We start from the raw sequence: 21,832 nt of genomic DNA, 5'->3' as shown, positions 1-21,832 counted from the left end.
CATGAATAGGCATCGATTTATCGAGTGAATTGGTGTTTTAAAAAGAACTTCAAAAAACACGAATGAAATTTCGATTTCCCGTTTACATATTTCAGCATAGAGTCCCAACCAACTAAAGGCGGCATACTATTTGTGGGATACGTAACCGATTCATTTTAGATCAATATTCCAATTAAAGCCGGCAAGAAAAAGGCATAATTCAAGGCCGTTATGGTGAAGTTCCTGACTGACAATGATAACATAACAAAAAGGAAACATTTCAAACATCAAAACTTTTTTGGTAAAAGCTTCTTTGGTAATGTGAAGATTAAGAAACAAAAACAAAATTAAGTGTGCAATTGAAATGAAAATAACATCTAAGCATTACAATATATGAGAAATGATTAAAAAAATACTGTTTCTGAATTTTGCGCAATTACCAATGCCGGTAAGGCGGTCACGGTTTGAGAAATACCCGTGTCAGAGTAAAGAAAGGCGACGGACTCATGGAAAGGCAAGCTTATATGAAAATCAGCAAAATGGGCAATTACAGTCTTTAAACCCTAGAAATTCGTTATTACAATACAATTTACACAAATGATTAACATGATTTAGTACTATATAATTTCCGATGGTCTTGTGTCCTTCGAGGACAGGTGATATTCACTGTTTGCTTGCCTCGCGAATGACGAAAAAAAAATTATTATAATGTGCAGATTAAAAAGAAAAAATTCCTGAGATTATTAAAAAAAATTGTGAGATTTCAAGGATGTTTTACTGAAATTTTAACACTTTTAAAGCAATATCAACAATATTTTGTCGGTAATTAAATTAATTGAAGCAATTATCACATCAACTGAATGAGTACTTATCAGAAGATGCCAATTCTGGTATTCTTGCAAAGAAAACTTGCGCAAATTGGCCAGAGGTAAGGGGAATAGCGTATAAGGAGCCACTAATCGGTTACTAAAATTTACAGAATGGCCTTCTGATGACAATGGAGAAAGGGGAGGAACCGAATTATTAATAAGTCTAATGAGATTTGGTAACATTTTATGAATTTGTAAAGCGGAAGTTATTGAAACGCGGAAACAAATTGGCTAATTTTCTACAGCGATATATACTGCTATTAAAGAAAATACACAGTGAGTAAAATTATTAAACACTTGAGCTGTTCTGCATATAAAATAGGCAACAACTGGTAATATATAATATTGACATTTCACTTTGAAGCTTCTTATTATGATAAAAATGGAAACAATGACACTACCGGCGATGTGACCTTATGAAGGTTAAAATGTGATAGGCAGCATTTCATATGTTGAAACATCTTTTACGGCAATTAATAGGTAATATTAACTGAAACATGGAATGACCATTTCAAAATAATTCGAGATGATAATGTTTGGTCTTATAGCAATTTACAAATTGTCCGAATGAATTTGGCAAATTTTACATGAGAACCATTAGCTTTGATTATTCGAATATATGAAGGAAACGTTTTTATGACTAATAATATCAATTTCAAATTTTATTTATATACACTCTTCAGACATCAGGTAATAAAATTCCTCTCTATTAGTGTTATGTAATACCCACATGTTGTTTTTGCGGCTGCGCTACCTTAATATTTGGACGATTTGTTCTTGTGCAACGGAAAAAAAACCTATTGTAGAGCATTGAATAACTTTCACATCTATTTTGCTCGTTTGAAACACAGAGTGGCAAGAAAAATAATACGAAACTGATTGAAAAGGATATGATTATATGCGGTGAAGGTACGTATGCTCCAATCAATATAACTTGGTATCCAAGTATAATACCCACTAGGTGGTGCGTCACAAAATCGCGAAAATAGACAAAACTGCATTGCGAAAATAAGTCAAAATAAAGTTTGATTTAAAAATCCTATTATCGACATTGAATTCCTCCTGCCTTGAATGTTTAATTTCAAATAAACTGCAAAATGCTAAATGACTGTTCGCCAGCATTAGTTATATAGTCTTCCCCCAAGTGTTACATCTTGGAGTTCTGTCGTTTTCGACCGGTTAGGTGCCTGCGGACGTAATTTCCGCGTTTCAGTATCACCCATTACATGCGTGAGGACTTATTTACGAAGAGTTTGATTCAACCAGGCTAAGATCGATTGGTAGTTGTGGAGGGCTTCCTCCTATTAATTGTTCTTCTTTTATTGGTGGCGGATAGGACAGTGGTGTTTGATGTGAACCATTTTGAGTTCCCGGTGGCTTTCGCTCAACAAAGGGACGAGCAGGAGAAATGCTTTCGCTTGAAATGGACCGCACGCTCTCCATACTGCCCTGTGGTTGGCGATAAATGCCGGTGAAGTTCTTCACGCGATTCATTTTTGTAAGGTCGTGATTCAAGTCTCCTTCGTATTCGTCGAAACTTCTCAAATTTTCACGGGAGATCACGTGATCAGAGTCCACGCCACCAAGAGCACAACCGCTATCGGTTGTCGTTGTTGAACTGCCGGACGTATTTCGTCCGTTCACATTGAAATTACCGATGTGTGTGGCAGAAAGTGCATCGGCGCAGAATTGATTTATCGGCGATATTTGAGCTCTTTCTGTGGCAATGTGCAATTCTACAGCCCTTTCCACGTCCTCAAGTTGGTCGAAATCGTCTACGCTACCACCGACACTGCTGCTGGTGTCCAGTAAGCCAGATGTATCGTACTGATCCTGCTCATGGTGAGAAGTTTGAGCGGTAAACTCTTTGCTGACACCATTTTGCTGAAAATGACTCTGATTGGTTGCGTTGTGAGACACGTGATTTGTTTTGCTTGATTGATCTAATTGGTTTTCATTCATAAACAGTTCTCTGTACAATGGCGGAAGATGAATCTCTGGATATTCTCGGCGAATTGCGAGGAAATACTGGTGATGCATTTGACAGGTTTGTCGCAGAAGTGGAATCGTTGAAAGTATCTAAATATAAAGCATTGTTGATCGTTTGATAAAGAAACTGTAATTTGTAACAAACGGCGGAATTTTTCACGAACCGCTAACAAACTGGTGTCCTCTGATGAATCGAATCGGAGCGGGTTCACAGAAACTACGTGTTTCAGATAGACAGTTAATTCGTGTTACAGGAAAGATAACTACTTCAGCTTGTTATTGTAACTTTTACTTGTGTTAAAACTAATAATGGTAACGGAGAGAGTGCTGCTAACAGAAAAGCTTATTCACAGAACAACATGGACAATTGGAATCAGGCGAACGACTTAGCTGAATCAATTTTTACTATAAAGATTTTCTCATCATAGTCGTCTTGGTACTACGGAAGTATGCGTACCAAGATGGCGGACACCGGAATGTAGTATGTGTATCAGGTTAGGTTTAGGCCATAATTTTATTACGGCCTATTTTCCTGATTTTAGTTCTATTACGAGTTCTGATTCCGAGAATCTTGCTGGAACAGGGAAGTCTGGCGCTGTTAAGACGAAACGCTACAGAACTGTTTTGTATTCATATGCAGCAAGAATCGCCATTCATCTAATTTGACAATTACCTTTTCCATAATCCTTGGGTCATCAGGATGAGTTCTCAACAGTGATTGGTGTAACAGTGTAAGTAAATGATTGTGGATTCGATGGACAACAGCCGGGCATTTCAATCCAGGACGATCTGAGTAAATAAAATTATTATTTCATTACGATAAATTTAAAATATTACAATAATGCTATTTTTATACAGTAGAAGATGAACTCTCGCGAATGTATTAATTTTTATATATCTTTAAAATAGGATGACGAAAAATACTTTGGTTAGTTATATGTGGCATTTATAGTGATATATCGCATTATGGAGAATAATTAGGCTGGGATTTTAGCGTCGATTTTTGTTTTAAAATGCTTACATAAGCAAATTTTTCCTAATACACTTTATTAACGCTCTTCAATTGTTAGAGATTTCTCAATTCAGAGCCTTTTAAAAGCTTCAGAGATACTTTTCACAGGGTTTGTGTCTCAAAATGAGAAATCGCCAGACTATTTTTATATCAGCATATTTAATACCTACCTCCTGCTATAAGAACCGCACATGTTAACAAAGCAATCTCATCCTCTGATAATCTCAATCTGGCAAGAAGGTTTCCGCATTCAAAAATACGAGAAATCAAATCATCACAACCTAGAAAATAATGACAAGTTTATAAGAAACACCCATACATAAATATGGTTTCAAAGAAGCAAAAATCTTTGTCAATTATTGTATAATATTTTCGGCGTTCCAGAAGTGTGTATACCAATATGAAGGTAACTAATTTTGTTCGCCTACTTTACGTCAAGTTGTGTAAAGGGACTGAAACCTATGTTGTGTAAAGGGACTGAAACCCAGGGACAGAGGTATATTCACTTGGCTAACACAGACAGTCCCCGAACTCTTAGGAGAACTATAGTACATACTCTACGGGAGTACCATATTTTCTGTGATGTAGCTGTTGCATCCTAGCGAGATTAGTTACTAAAACGTAATCCTGGATCTCGTATTTCCGAATCTTCGTTTAAAAATAGAACCAGCTTAGATCTGAACCAGCGCTGCCTTGTTCGAAAAGTGAAATAGCCCCGTACATATAGGTGTAGTATATTGTTCATTAAACCATGGAAAGGTAAATGGAAGTTAGCAATCCGCGAAACTTTATAACTGAAACTCTATCTTACCGAGTCCCATGAACGACTCCATTGCAGTGAAATATCCTTGGAACAAAACAGTCTGATTCCTGTAGTTGAAGGCTCGGCTCATTCGCACGAAGACAATCTCTAGACAACCTAAAGGTAAATCACAAAAAAACTCCAATTTTACTCCAATTTTTATAAAGGAATGAAATAAAATTACAGAGTAATGATTAACCAGTATAAATGATAATTTAATGCTATTTGAGCAAAATTGTCAATTTCAAGAAGAGCCACATATTGAGAACATGAATGTGTACTATCATTTTACCTTTTGGGTTAGAATAGTACATCTCTTAATTAGAATAGCATTGACTATTCAACTTAAATTACTCAACGACTGGGATCCGTTTAAAATAAATAGAACAGTACTTTTCAGATCAAGTCCTTGAATTGCGATGAAAATATATTTTGTCCATAAAGTTTTAAAAAATTTTAAATTGCAAGGGGAATTTATTGACAGTTGACACCATATTTTGTTTTGGCCTGAACAGCTGTATTGAATAAAGTAAAAATCCTCGGAACAATTACTGATTAAAAGCAACAAACCTGGTTAAGATAAATTGAAAACTGACTTCATAACAAAATTGAAATTGTAAAGGGACTTTATGGGCACCCTGTATTACTACTATTTTGCCATTTTGTTAGGACTCCTACCTGCTTTTAGCAATATGATTTGATCGTGTTGTTCCAACTCCATAAAAACTTGAATATTCTTTGCAAATTCAACAACATGTTGGATTGCAGTTGTTACTTCTTCTGCGCATTGTTGCCAGATCTTTTCTTTTGGCTAAATATGAAAAATATCAATGAGTTGTGACTGTTGAACATAGCGAAGATTCATGGAGTGTAGGGTCCGCGAAGTGACTTTTTAATCACGAAAACATAAGCATTCCGTTGTGTATTCTTTTAATTCAATGCCAAATATTGACTGTAACTTGCATTACTTTGAAAAGTGATTATCGGTGTACTGTACCCGAAACGACATGTAGTATTAAGCAAATGGTTTTTCATATCGGTTGACATTCACTCAATTCATTAATGCAGTCAATTATTATCGATACCAACCGCGGACGTGAACGAGACGCCATATAGTATAACATGATTGTTTTATTCCTGACATTCACCCATTTCGTTTTGAGCCAACCAATAGCAGTATCATATCATTTGTGGAGGTAGACGAAACGACATATGGTAGGAGACGACTGTTTTTACCGTTTCCTTTACGATACGCGAACGTTTATAACAACGTCGTTACAAGTTTATGTTCCTTGTGAATTAGGAACACGGAAATAGGTCGATTTGAACCGTTTATCAGTAAAATAATAAACGAATTAACGATAAAATAAACAAAAATCCTCTCACCATGCTCTTGAGCTTTTTGACCTCGTTAGATCCATTGACTTTAGGGAATAAAGAGGAAAGTTCTTCCAACGTATATTGACAGGTGCGACTATACGCTTCAAGAACGTTGACTGCAAGGGAATCTGAAATAAATTTAAAATATTACATAAGTTTTCCTGAAAGATATCAACCTTTTCGAACTCATTTGAACAGCGCATTTGTGAAAGACAAGTGGTTATCTATTTCCGTAACCAACCGTTTGCCATAATTTTCAAATTAATTGTATCGTATCCCTTCTATCCCGGGATAAAAGTGAACAATTTTATTCCAGAAGCTGTCTAACAGTTCAGACCGCATTTTAAATTTCACAAACAAGGTTGTTAAAAAATATCTAGATATAACAGCGTCTACTGCGGTAATATTAATAATAACCAACTTATACTACCGATTTTGTAATATTTTTCTACAAAATGGAATTTATTTGATCAAACTGATTTGTTCGGAAAATCCCTAACCAATCTATATTTGATAACGGCCTTGGCGAATACTGGGCATACTTTTTGAGTCGTTGACTTCAATTCTCTGTGGCCTCGTGTCACCTTACTTTGGACTAAAGACAAGTAGGAAATGTAATATCATATTATGATATTTATGCATACCCGTAACTGGGGGTGACCCCATTGGATAGAACCTCGAAGACGGTGATTCGCGTTTCACAGAATTATCAGAATGAGGTGGACTGTTAGAAGACTCATCCGGTTTGTTAACTGGTTCCAATGACGCAATCTGCCTCATCCTGGTGACGTCATCATTCATTCCGTGTCTGATGATGTCATTTGGAACACCGTTTTCGTTTACTATTACAGAGTGTCGTAACTGGGGTTGCTGCATATGTAACGAGGTGACCGAATTGCAAGAAGAAGGCGATGACATCGTGGGGGAGGGAGATCCGACACTCCTTTCGCTCACGGTTGCCACCGCGTGTCCATTTGGATGCATAAAATGATTATTGTTTTCTAATGGTTCGCCGTGTTGTTGATATTGCACTAAGTCTGCTGGTGGGCAACTGTAAAATAGACAATGGGTTTTTGTTATGTCACGTGTTGTATCTTCGCAATTGCACAAACGAAATAAGGAACCGGCAAAGCAACCCTGCAAAGGTTTTATTGATAAGTCCTTTCTGTCAACATTTATTATTTTAAAACAAAAGGCTGGGTGTTTAACAGAAAAAAACATGTAGAAAAATGATGTGCAAGAGTGTTGGAGAACGTTTGAACTATTATCTATTTATAGTCCTGGTAATTTGGGAAAAACATTTTCATTTTTTATAGAAAATGGGCAATCGAATTGTTCATAGTTAATATTTATTTGGTTATTTAATTATCGTGCAATGAATATGGATAAGGCATCCTTCTCAATGATCTCCCCCTTTCTGGCAGAATTTTTCACCTATATGAATACAATACAACTACATTTCAATCATAAAAATTCTGCTTACCCTTGTCCCTGTTGAATAGGTTGGTTCTCCACATATTGGTCCAGTATTTCGTTCTGTGCTTTAATTTGTTGATGCTTCAGTACTTCAAGGTAAAGTCTATCTCGTTGCTTCTTTGACATTCGACCGAATTTTACAGCTGGAAGGTAAATTTGAAAAGTTGTTCTGGGTGTTCAAAAATGGGTAACAGAATTTTTATTTATTTAAAAACCTTATTCAGAGAAAGGCTGTGAAAAATAAGTTGCCGAAAATGCTGTGCTTTCGACTTTGTAATACAGAATATGTACAAGAGACAAATCTCATTTGGCAAAATTTGGAATTGAAAACCGCCTACAAATTTTATGCAAAATAGGAAGTTTTGACATTTAGTTTTCGTCCCAATTTTTTCTCCGTGCATTGAAATCAAGGATAGGAATGTAGAGGAAGAGTTGTGACAACCGGTCTTGATGATCGAATCAAACGCACAAGCGGAGACAAACTAAAAACGACATATGTCTTGTTGAAAGATGCGTGCACCAGCGTCCGGCTTGAAATACTTCTATGCAGACATACCCTGCTGTGGTATGCAATAAAGCGGCGTCAAGAATATTATATCAAAAGCCACAGACGCGGGGTGTCTTGTCTGGACATTTGGCGGTCAAACTGCGAAAAATTACTTTGCTAGCGGGTAGGGAGAATCACATATGCTTCGATTCAGGTAGATTATTTAAATCGCAATTTGATAGATAAATTCAATTCTGCTTTATGGGAATCATATTCAAATGCCAACATTGGAAAGTTTTGAGCCCGCATGATATCTCTTCGAGTTCTTCCAAATATATAGTATCTCATTAAATATCAGGAGGCCTCTTTTTGTGAAAATGTCTCGTGGAAAAAAAATTCGTACTCGACGTTATTGCGTTCGTTGAAATCAATTATACCGAGTACCCAAAGAATTTCGCCCGATTTTATAGTAATAAAGATTGTAAGTTTGGATAAATTTATGATAAATGAGAGCTACAAGCACAATGGGAAATATTAAATAACAAAGACAAGGAATTCCTAATTGTTAGTAATGTAAAAGCGGGCGACATTCGGACAACTCCATACATCAAATTTTTGCCCAATGTGGAAATTGTTGTTGTCGGGACAAACTTGCCTTTTTTCTCAAATTTTAGAATGAATGATGTAATTGTTTAGGATGTTTTATTACTTTTATATATCCTTATATTTAAACATAGTCTTCTCGTTATTTAATGGACGAATGCTAAAAAACACTTCAAAGTTCACACTATCTTTGATTTGCAGAAAGGAATTCATCAAATGCAATTGGGTCGCACTTCGATAATGACGTAACACAGACGACAATTTACGATTGTGACTCAACAATCTGTTTACAAATCTTTAACCGGCGAAAATATCGAGGTCGATGGAGACTTAGAATGCTTTTAAAGAAATTTGTAAATTCGATAATGAATTTAAAGTAACAAATTTAAGTGAAGGTGGAAAATATCAACCGAACACGCAAGCATCGTTAAATACCATTCATTGACAAAGCATTTCCGAAACTAACATTTACTTTTCGTTTGAATAACTATAAAAACTGTGAATTTACCGCTAATTTTTAATTATATATATAATAAGATATGCGGGGAATTTGAGAAACCGAAATGTATGTTGATCGGGCATGGCCAGAGTTCAAAATTGTAATGTTCAGACCGCTGTTATGCACTTTCTGGACGAGGGAATATAAGGTATATATAAAAACTTGATAGATTTTCGATTTTTAAGTGTGTTTCCTAGTGGGTATGTATATGTATGGACTTAATACCATATCCTTTTGAACCTCACACTTGGCTATGGAGCGGTTATAACATACGTGTTGGTTATGAAAAAGGTTTTCATTATTCTAAAATAATATGAAATAATTTTTTTTCCAACAATGATTATTTGGTTTCGTTTTGATTAGTTTTTTTTTTACTTCAAACTCTCTAATTCGTGTTTTCCGACCTCTCGTTCGTATGTGATAAGAGTTCTTAAGCTATCTGCGATATTTTGGAGTTAAACATCGTACGTAAATAACGTCACCGCGATGACGCAATATTATAAACTGCTATTCTCGAAAGATACAAGATTATGCCCACTATAACAAGCTAATAACTAATCATAACGATTATTCATCACAAAAGAAAGTGTAAAAATGATGATTCATGAAATACGCCCCCTTTTGCTATAGGTCTACATTCTGCGATATGACTCAGCTTCTATTGGTTTCGAGGGAATCGGTAATATAGTTCAATTTTCAGTGCTTGAGGGGATATTTCGAATTGTACCTGGTAAAATGCATTGAGTTGTGACGTCACGGAGGAATTATGACGTTAAATATTTGTATTTCTCCTTGCGTTTTGTCTAATTATGTCACGTTTTGCGAGTTTCTACTTCGAAGCCCTTATAAGTATTTTGAATGCTGTTTTATTACGATTATTGTTAACAATTTTCTGTCCCAGACAGGTATTGCATATCCACCAGAAACGCTTGTTCATGAACAAATTGTATTGAAATCCATCAGTTCAACTAAAAATCTGCGGAATTTAACGGAGATATGACGCAAACCTATTAAATCTTGTATTATATAAAACTGTATGGTCAATTTGTAACTCGTGTTTGAACGCAACAGAGGCAGTCCATTGCTCAATCCACAATCTTATCCAAATTCAGTAGACTATTCAACATTCGAATGACTTGATTTAAATCGTGGTTTAGGGACTTCTGCACAACACTGCTCCTCAAAATCGTTCGCAATGGCTTTGTACGCAGTCTTGTTTAGGACGAGAAGCCGCGAAACACATCATCTATAATTCAAAATCTTACCGTCACGTGACATTCCCATCTGAAGACATTTCTTCAATCGACAGTGTTGGCACCTATTCCTATTCGTTCTATCAATTGCACAATTTCCATGTCTTGGGCAGGAATAGGCTGAACTGTTTTGTTGACTTCGTCGAAAAAATCCCTTTGATGAAAAAAGAATATTTTTATAGTAAAAGGAGCTCAATATAGTGGCGTGCATTGGGAAAATCCAATAGTTTCGAACAACATTCCCGCAATATGAATTCTTATGTAACCATTCTTCTTCTATCAAACATACAACACTAAATTTATGAAGCTGTTATGCACCACTTCGTCTTGATTAATGGCTATAATAGTATTGTTGCATTCAGTGCGTGGGAATCAACTAACATTAATACTACAACATTTGAATAAATAGGGTGTCACTGAAGTCTTAAAAAAATTTTAAAATTGCAAATGGGATTCATTGATACCATATATTGTTTTGGCACTCACAGGTGTATATAATGAAGTAAAAATACCTGAATAAAAAAAACAACAAACCTGGTTAAGATATTTTGAGAACTGACTTCATAACAAAATGTAAATTGTAAAAGGACTTTATGGACACCCTATATATATATATATATATGGTTGCATTTTTAGGCATCACATCGTAGCAAACATTTATATATGTAGTTACGTACTGGTAAGTCAAATGCGGTTATTAGAGTACTGTGCATTACAGCTAAATCTTGACCGATGGTTATCGTATATATCCTAATTGTAAGAATTCACAGGACTTGCACAAAACAAGTCTATTTAAATTACCATAGACACAATGATATGGTGTGTTTTGAACTGACTGCTCTGTCAATTTTTGTATTTGAGCCATATTTCAGCGAAAAGCACGTCACCCTAACCCAGTGGTGGGTCCCAGCCAGTTCGCACCGGTTCTATAGAACCGTCTCATGAAATTTTATGAGATCAGCGAACCGAATAGCATTACTGGTTACTGACAATGACTTTTTGTAACAGAACCGACTTAAAAATATGACTTTTGTGATGAAACCGGCTGACAAAAAATTTGAATCTAACCACTGGATATACCAGTTCAATAGCCTGACGAATATACAAATTCTGGTCCATGAGTTGCTCAGCGCTAACCGCAGAATTTCTAGTTCACACCTAATCGATTGCGGCCATTTTGAATTTACCACCTCGACTGCCATTGTTTTCACACGACGCGTGGAAATGGCGGTCGTGTCTGAACACATTGCGTACACCTCATTCGTTTCCGAGCCGGAAAATATGACAAGGGCTTGATTTTCCTCTAATTAATACACAATTATAAATTTAGATTACCTAGCTTTCATGCATGGGCTGAACCATAAATAAAAGAATTTTCCTAGATCACATATGGGGATTGAATTTATATAAAATATTTTTTCAATACTCTGATTAGTCGAGACCGGATTCTCTATTAATGTCCCAATGAGTCAAGACGAACAAAGGAAACCCAATATAGGCGAATGCAGAGGTTTCTAGCAAGCATAGCTTTACCCTTCAAAAACAATAGCTCAATGAAGCTTTCAGATAAAAAAAACAAATTTTGAAATTTAAACGAAAAGTAATACTAGAAAAAATTGAGAATTCAACCAGAAAATTAACATTATTACCCTTTTTTATCATTAATAACATATTGAAAGAACTGTTTCACAGAAAACGATACATTTTGCACTACGCATACGATTTATTCTACGGTATAAAACGATAACTTCAAAAAAATCTATATTACGGTCACAGTAAGCGATTATTTTCAAGTTGAAATTTGCTGATGAACACTCGGAAGATTACTAAGATTTGCGGCATTTTGCCTAATCATAATTACACTGTAAACTCATTTTTTACGAATATCGAAAATATTTGCTGTGAGTTACTAATATTTGTTAAATTTTGATAAAATTATAAAAACAGGATATCGCCTTTAAATCATAAAACAGTCAGTCTGGAATACAACAGTTAGATGAAGCAAATAAAACTTTCGCAACTTTTTGAATAAGAATTGGTTTCCGATGGCAATCAAACTGATTAGTAATACCATCGTTGGTATTATTAGGATTTATCATTTAAAATGCTTGTTTTTTGCGTGTTCATTATCTATAGTTTTTAACTGAGTTGATAGTAATAATCAAAATTAGAATTTAAGAGAAAGAGTTATGTTAGATTTAATATATTCCTTTCTTTCAAGATTTGAACTTTTTAAATCATAATATATAAGACTACTTAAAATTAAAGTTTTAGGCAAATTTTAAATTTTATTCCTATACGTTCAGTCCAAGTTGAACATTTATCAAGACGCAAGAGACTTGGATTATTAATTCAAAATTATTCTGTCCCAGATAAGATGGCATTCACAAATACTTTTAAATATGTGGTGACAAAATAGTGTATACCTTTAAATTACGATTAAATTTGAATCATTCAATATAAAGAGTAGCAGTCGTGAGATGCCAAACCATAAGTCAAATTTATTGTCTTCAATTATACTATTCTTCCATAAGTGTGTTCATGCGCGTTGACGGACACACAAAGGTACGGGAATTACTTCAAAGGCACCAGGTAAAATTGAAACTACTTTCGATTATGCAACCGGCAAAGTAGAGAAAAAGTTAGGGTTTGGCGTATGCTCCTCAGTGGCTAGTTCAAAAGCCTTCTTGTAAAGCCCTTTATAGCTAGAATAATAGTATTATCAAATACCCAAGAACTTGAGTAAAAGTAGCGCCTGCTATTGGGGACCGTACACAAAAGGTAATAAACAAGAGGCCATTAAATAAATAAACAAAACGATAAGATTACACATAGGAGCTTGAGCGATAAGGACTGAGGTAAACATCACAGGATGCTTAGACACTTGCATTTGATGGGTCTAATTATGTCAGTAGGTCGACACTATCAAATGTACATTTTAAAATCCGGTAATTTTAGGAGATCTGGCGTTTGGGAAAATAAGCTACCACCAAATAACAAAAACACGGAAATTTGCGACGATAGACAAAATGATTTATTAGGAATTCATGATGTTTTCCATTATTTTTTTTTGAAACACCAATTTTTTCAAAAAAAAATTAGCACGTATGGACCAATACATATTAATTGAAGTTTGTTAGCGGTTAGAACAGAGGTAGGCAAAGTTTTTGTAAGTATGACGTAAAAAGTTACATTTTATGAACGATATTCACAATGTTACAAAAGCAAAGGGGAAAATAATACCCCCTCGTGCACAAACTAAATGCAATCGCAATCTCAACAAATTCCTTGAGCTATGATTTGCAAAAACATTAAAATTTGCATTTTGTTTGGTTGTGGATTTCCCAACGGGTCGGATTTGGACTGCGAGCCGTGGTTTGCCTATGTCAGAGTTAGAATGTAGTCTGGTCAATGGCCTGACATAACCCCAAGCACAAAAACAAAAGACAACTATGTGTGTTCGAGTGAAACTGAAATCGCGGTTAAAAGTCAAATATCTACAATATTAGTCGAATATAAAAGGCACTCACCTTGCACCCTTCGCATGTAATGACGCCATAGTGAATTCCTGATGATTTGTCTCCGCAGACTTTGCACGGGATGATCTCTATTTGAGCTGCAGAATAAAAACATAAAATTAGTGAAAATAGGATTTCTCATAATTTCATTTATTCAATATATCTTAACCAGGTTTGTTGTTTTAAATCAGTAATTGTAACAGTATTTTTACTTCATTTAATCTGTGGAGCCAAAACAATACAGTATGCTATCGATAAATTCTCTTTATGGACACCCTATATATCTAACAAAGTAACCGGTAAGACTTTCCGTATGTACGCGGTAGGAGGAGGAGGTCGTACTCGTAACCAGTATCTGTAACATGAACGTGCTATATAAAATAACAATTGGTTTTCGGTTGTCGTGGAATTTGAATTGATACTTGTAAAGGCGGTCAACAAAACGCGACGGCGGGCAACATTAAACGCAATTACGTTTGTACTTATGCTAATGAGGTTTTCAGTCATATTATCATTGATTGATTGTGAATTTGCTTATTATGCATGAAACCACACCTCGGTATCGAATGTTTATTCTAATACGCTTCGTTCAAAGAGAGATGCAACGCGGCAAAAGCTTTGAACTTTATGTCAATCAAGATTGATGATTTTTGTTTATAAATGAAATGGAATGAGCGGACGTCCGCGAATTAATATTAAATATACAAATCGTTGATTGGATAATAAGGCGTATCCGTAACTATGCTTTGAACGCCAATAATTTTGTTTTCTCTCATGAAGCATAAACATGGCAGAATCAGCACAACGTTATACAATTACTATCATATCTGAATTTATGGTAAAAATCCTGCCCAGCGAAAATATTCAAGAATTCGCATAACGCGCTTTTCGCTCTCCGTTCAAATTAACGTGAGAAACAATGTCTCTTCATTTATTTAAGCCAAATAAGACTTATTAGGATTAGACTGCAAGGAACAAAGGTGATGCTAATTTGTCTGAGCGCATAATTAGCGGCGCGAACAAAAGCCCCGGATGCAGGAGGTTTCAGATTCCACAGTTCAAAGGTGAAGTACGTACGTGTAAAATCAATCATGATTTATAGATGAACAGCAACCAAATGCATGGGTCAATTATGAATTGAAATTAATCATGATTGTAGCATACACATAGTCCAAATAAAATACGTATGTGTTTCACAAAATGCGTATTGGAAGGATCAAAGATGGTTGCTCATATTTCAAAGAGGCATATACAGCGTAATATTTTTGCTTTCGTGGAGTGTTTTTTATTTCACACAATTTGCATTGACTTTGGCATTTGCATGACGACTTGATGAATTTTTGGTTCCAAATACAGCGCAGTTAAGTTGTTCAAAAATCCAGATATTCTCTACTGTTCTCAATTATGAGCTCATAAAACGCAAATAATCATAAATTTGGTCCAATCTAAAAGAACTTAAATATCAATATTCAAATCCTCAATCTCCATCTTTTTTATATTTAAAAAATGTCGTAATCAGCGTTGAATTTGATAACATTCATCGTTTTTTTTTTTAACTGAGCACAGCGCGTCAATGAAGCAGTGCATCTACTCTTGTCCCGCGAATCCTTGCGACGGATGGCGTGCTGCGAAATTTAAGCGGAAAGATCACAAATAATCCAGATAACTTACAGAATATGCGTATATCACGCAGTTAAGTCATAATACCGGCACCATGAGACTTATTATCTCGGTTACAGACGACAAACAGAGGCTCATGTTTACGAACACAGGTAATTCCTACAGCAAACAACATGATACGGTACAGCTATATCACCCCGCTGATCTAGTAATTGAGTCGCGTCGAGAAGAGATGGAATCGAATAATTTTGATGGAATTTTATAAGCATGGAATTTTTACATTTAGCCAACAAAATCCAATAACTCTATTTTGTATTCTTTCGCAAGAAATCAATTATTAATAGTTTTAGATTCAAATCAATAATCAAAAAACCAAAACCACGCTTCGTACAGATAAATAAATTTTACCGTGAAGTGAAATAATAATTGAAAATAACAATATCTTGAAATTTAAAATCTTATTTTCAATTATTTATTTTCAGTCACTAAAAAGTTTAAACACTTATATAACTCTCAACAAATTAAACGGTGGCTAATTTTTTATTGGAATTAAAAAATACTCCAAGAAAGAAAAAAAAGCCATAGTTTTCTATTTTATTATTGTAATGTTATTTCGTGAAATACGCGACAAAAAAAATTATTTCTAAAATAAACTTCCAATGAAATCTTGCTTAATTCTTACCTCTTGCGGGAACATTCCTGTACAGGTCTCTCCATCTTAGTTCTTCAAGGGAGGGGACTCTCCCGCATGCTTCTGCCCATGCCATTTCGTCGTGGTTGGGTGGCATACCGTTTTCGTGACCCATTGGTCCTGGGTGGTGTCCAGGATATGAAGCATGGCCGTTTTGATACATTGAATTCTGATGGTGGAGGTCGGAGTTCTTATGGATAACCGAATGTGCCTCCGGAATTTCAATAACTCCGGGTGGAGACAATTGGTGGTATTGGGTATGATGTTGATTGTGTCTGTGTCCTTGGTTATGATGGCTTGGCATGCTGTGATGAGATTGGTGCATGGGCTGGTGGAAACCATACCCGTGATGTGCCAGGAACGAAGGATCTGGCACCGAGTCGTGATGCTGTCCGTAACCAGTCAGGGTCAAGGCTTGTGAGAAATGAGCATTGTTCGGATGGTGGACATCCATAAGGCCTTCTTCCATTGGCTGAACTGACGACAAATCGGAGATTGCTTCCGTCAAGGGTGATGGCTTTTGTTGCGAAATCGATTTTTCTTCGTTGATATTTGAAATTGTACCGTTAACAATGTCCGTGTCTTGCGAAATATTTTGCAGATCGCACATTCGCAAAATTTTGCAATCAGCAGATTATTAAAAACATATCTAGGTAGCAGAATACGCAAATAAAAGTATTTTCAACCTTTTAAAATATGCTGATACACAGTGGTATTATATTATACTCTGCAAAACAAAAACAAAACGTCAGGAGAACGAAAGTTATTTTCTCCTTACTGTCCACGTAAACAGCATAACGTCCACCACGCACCGTCGCCGATTGAACAAATGAACGCGTACGACCCCTACGCTTCACCAGTGTAAACAAATTTAATCAATAAGCGATTAGGTATGGTCCACAGATAATATGTACGTTTTATCTATTGTTCTCAGTTGATCAGGGTGTAACTAATTACCAGAAATGTTCAAAGACAAAAAAGCAACTAAGCGATTCGTTACACAGTTCTTGTATTGATTTCTTTAACTTAAGTTGAAATATTTGAATAATGTTCATAATAATGACTTTCCCATATAATCATATTGTAGTTGCGAGAACGGAAAATTTCGAACTTAGCACAAAGATACTACGAGTTTCTAAATATATATGTATTTTATGTCAATTTTTCTCACCAAATAAGGTTATGGATAACATCCACTCATACGAAGATAGATTGTTTTTTCATTGCCACAAATTTTGCATTTGGCTCAATAAATTTTGATTAAATTAAACAGAATCCTTCACTATGGGCTGCAGTTATTGATAAAAATTCAAACTGAAGTTTTTTGACTACAGGAATTAAACTTCAATGTAGTTATTGGTTTACTTGAACCATTTTATAAATAATACTTCAACTTTTTCAAGATTCATTATCCCTGCGTTCTTGTGATGCTTTATAAAACTTACAAAAACTCTTCAAATTCAAAATATCTAACTCTTCTGAAAGATATAACACTGAACAGAAAACCCAATTCTGCAATTGCAACTAAAAACAGATGTTTCTAACAAATAGCCTTCAATTTTTATAGATTCCAATTCCGTCCTACAATCTAAGCTGTATAAAAATCGAATCTCTTATTTCTCTTTTGACATATTATTATAATATTAAATTACAATCAAATACTGATTGTATATACAAGAGACCTTCAGATTTTATAAACTCATATCTCATTACAATTTAGCAAATATGCAGTATTTGAAGCAAGTCTATTTATCCGATAACTAGGAAATCGTTTGCTTCCAGTTTAGTAAATTAAACATGACCACAAACCGCAGAATTGAACGTTATAAGATCTTCAAATCAAGCCCGAAAGACAAATTTTACAATCGTGTGTAAGCTGCCCTGTTAACGAAACATAAGATGCCGAGTCTATTAGTCATGTCGAAGGTAAAAACACGTGTTTTGATCGTGTTATTGGCTCTTAAGATACCTTGTACATAGAAGACTGCTTAGTATTTATACATTTAGCTATCTTGGTAAATTTAAAATGAAATACACATTAATCATACATAAGCGCTAGCCAAGTTCTTTCCCTTCTCCAAGATAAAGCCGTAGCCTAGCTACTGGCTTGTAAATGCCATTAGAACAACATGTTTCAACAGTAAGCCTGCTGAATGCATAAAATGTAATATTTGCACAGAGCTGAATCAAATGCATTTATAGTAGCATAGTTAAGGTCAATGTAGAATAATGATACCACTAACTGTCCAAAATCAGCCTTCAGATTTCACTAGCAGCCTACAAATATTTCTATGTTCATTCTTATCACTAACTATCGTACTTCTGTACTTAACGACTTGTTTTGAAACGATAAGCCGGTAAAGATATGACTCAACCCCTATATCTTGAAAAGCAGAAAAGGGTTCCGAATTTTAAAATGAATATCTTGAAAAACTACCGGCATCCTAAATTGTACGACACTCTCTTCAAATCCTGTTTTGCCTTACTGTTGCGTCATACATCCTAAAAATTTATAGAAAACAATAACTTTTGAAGTATCTATACAATACTGTTGAATGGATATAAGTCGCAAATGATTATATTTTTGAATAAACATTAATTCCTCGTTGCTATTTGATTGCTAATTTCTCAAGAATTTCAATCAGGTCATCGTAATGGTCGTTGTGACAAAACAATAATACGTAAAGGCTGAGAGAGACGTAGTCATTCACCAAACAGAAACCAAAAAGGAAAAAAGTCCAGCGCAAAAAAATCGTATTTCTTGTTTATTTATTATGTTTGACGTGAACCGCGACGCGGTTCGTTTGTTTGAGTTAGCACGACAGCGCAGCGACTTCCCCCTTCGCGCCGCGCGTAGTTCTGACGGCGTCTCATTATGACATATTGAATAATCGTTTGTTACGTCACACAATGGACAATGTAACTGTTGTTCACACCTTCAAGCAGAGTTTGTGCAGTTTCTCGTTTGAAACATTTCAAATGTAATTTCAAAATACTTCGCAATTGTAACTTTTCAGCATGCTATGGAAAAATCTGTAAATTTTATTGGTATCACCGGTACCTACTTCATTACATCAGGTTTATTCGTGATATTAATAAGGAATACCTTACTGAACTGACCTGCAACTCGACTAATTTACAAATTTAAAATTTAAGCAGTTTTCGCAAAGACATACCAATTTAAAGAAAGAGATCCTGTTTTTTCCTTGAACATTTATTATAATTTCATTCCTGAATTAGCTCTCCGTTATAGTATCACCCTTTTTATCAAAACCACGCTTCTCATATCCTGCTATATTGTTTAAAAATGGAAATTGAGTTGACATTCCTTGTTCAAAATTTCTTAACGATATACAATGAGCTATTTAATGCCCGTGTGAAAATAATGTTGTTTAATGTTGATAAAACGACTTAATGATAAAAAAAAATTGTCTACTTCTATAGAACGTTAATTATTCCTTGTTAAAGTTAAAATGTCGGAATAACTATTTTTGTGAATGCGAATGTTGTATGCGAATAGAGCTCATTGAAAACATAGAGTGCCCAGAAAGTCCATTTACACTTAGAAAAATCTAATTTTCAAATGTTTTATTAGTAAGTGAGTAAGTTTAATATATTTCTTGCAAGTAAATATAAAATTGAAGTTGAACTTATCATAAAAGCACTTCAGCGATACGATTAGCTAACTATTTAATGTCCAGTATCATTACTAATCTTTCTTTGCCAATGTCGGATACATTCGTATCAACTCAAAGTGTGATGGAGGTTGATAAGACGATTTAACGATCTAAACATTTCGTCTGGTTGTTTGTACTGTTCCGATATAATGTTAATTAATCTTTTTTAATGACAAACAGCCCGAAGAATATTTACACAATAATCTTATATATGGGTAGAATTAATTTGAAATAAAGTGTCTTCACAATTTGAAAAAATTTATCATTCAAATCCATATATTGCTTGTAGGTGTATGGGACTCAATGATAGGTGCTTTTTCAGGAAAGATATCAGACTGTAGGAGAATGTTTATGACCAACATGAACAGAGATATAAAAACAGTATGTATTAATCAATCGACGGTTTTCGCAAATTATTTTTCCGTACGATATATCATCCCTAACAACCATGGGCGGAGTTGATTAATATTTATGGTGAATGATTGTACAAAATAAGATTTATATAGAAGCGATTTTTTCATATTTAAGCATTTATGTTTATTATTTTCCTGCATATTCATTTGAAGTCTGGGTTACTTTTCGAAATTTAAGTAATTGTGTGTTAATCTTAAGAATTGTAATTTTCTGCATTATGGCGGAATTCAAAATTTTTTTTTTCTTATTTTACGTTACCATTTAGACTTAAGGCTTTCTACAAGCCATACACATGCTTGTTATTTGGTCTGAGTCATCATCATTAATATTTGTCAGTTTTTACACATTTTTGAGATGATATCAATATGATTTTTCACTCCGAGCAAGGCAGTCAATGATAGATAAGAAGCTACTGAGCTTGGTAAAACCGTCCCTGCGTTTACCCAAATTATTACACCTTGAATGAGGTGGAGCTTGAAAAGGGGCAAACGTGAAAATATTTCTTAAAAACTTATGTAAATTATTCCAACTTTGTTAAAGTGTAGGTTAATGTGATTTTATATTTCCTTGAAAGAGAGGATTGTGTTTGTGATATGCCGTCCATTTGAATTAGTTACAATGTTTTAATCAATGTGTGTGGTATATGCCAACCAGACAACTTCCAATATTGTATAATGCATTTATCTAAAGAAACATCCTAGCCCACTTTCCTATCGTCGGCCGATATATTGAAGAACGTAGCGTGGAAAGTCCCTACTACACATTACGTTCCGTCAAATTCTCTGAATATTTAGGAAAAAGTCGATATGGTTGAGTGAGTGTTCAAAAGGTTTGTTTCTCACAAAGCCTTCATTACAGTGTATAGCGGAAGCAAGTCGTGGGTTCGAAACCTGGTTTTCCCGGGTATGGTGAAGAGTGCATGACCATCGTACCATATTAGGACAGACATCATTAGTATACAAACTTTCATACAGTTATCAGTTAGCTATACCTTGTACAAAACTTGATTTGCAATTTATTTGTATGGGAACATAACATTCTTACGTATGTATTTACATCGATTTTTACATCGAAGTTTATAAATTTTCCAAATCTCTGATAAATTTTAGTATGAAATGAATGAATAAAAAAAATAGCTTCCCGTCTTATAGAAGAGCAATTCAAAATATTAACCATTGTCGTCAGCCTGAAAGGGTTGAATGAACGCTAAAATAAAAAGCTGACGCAAAATGCGTAAAGAATTCTTCTCTAATGAGCAATCGGTAATCCGACACGGTTGTTCCCAATCGCAACATAGCGAATACTCTTAAATTACCTAAGTCCTTGTACCAGTGCTGCAATTAGAATATCGTTGAGAGTTCAGCCGTTGAGGAAAATATTAAGGATATTTTGTATAAGCCCCCGCCAGGCCGCCACAAATGCAAAAATGTGAGAATTTAGAAAAAACACCCGCGCCACGTTTTAAAATAACAAATTAGTAATTATTCAGTTGGGGTTCGGGTTGGTAATGATTTGAAAATTCGAATTTCAAGCACAATCTGTATTCCTAACCTTAACTGGAAA

At 34.9% G+C, this 21,832-nt stretch overlaps 2 protein-coding genes across 2 annotated transcripts in view; one reads left to right on the top strand and one right to left on the bottom strand.

Moving 5' to 3' along the window:
- Positions 1-21,832, top strand: part of LOC144432106 (uncharacterized) — a 109,612-nt gene that overhangs the window by 57,720 nt on the left and 30,060 nt on the right. The window lies entirely within an intron of this gene.
- On the bottom strand, positions 710-16,934 carry LOC144431957 (nuclear receptor ROR-gamma-like). Its single transcript, XM_078119829.1, has 11 exons — positions 16,170-16,934; positions 13,880-13,965; positions 10,362-10,503; positions 7,515-7,650; positions 6,676-7,082; positions 6,038-6,159; positions 5,330-5,462; positions 4,661-4,768; positions 4,020-4,130; positions 3,511-3,626; positions 710-2,927 (listed from the first exon to the last, which is right to left on the bottom strand). Exons 1-11 carry the CDS (start codon positions 16,786-16,788, stop codon positions 2,091-2,093), a joined length of 2,817 nt encoding a protein of 938 aa, XP_077975955.1. The 5' UTR covers positions 16,789-16,934; the 3' UTR covers positions 710-2,090.

This window comes from Styela clava, chromosome 14 (genome assembly GCF_964204865.1).
Source record: "Styela clava chromosome 14, kaStyClav1.hap1.2, whole genome shotgun sequence".
NCBI lineage: Eukaryota > Metazoa > Chordata > Ascidiacea > Stolidobranchia > Styelidae > Styela > Styela clava.
This window is presented reverse-complemented; position numbering and strand designations above follow the sequence as displayed.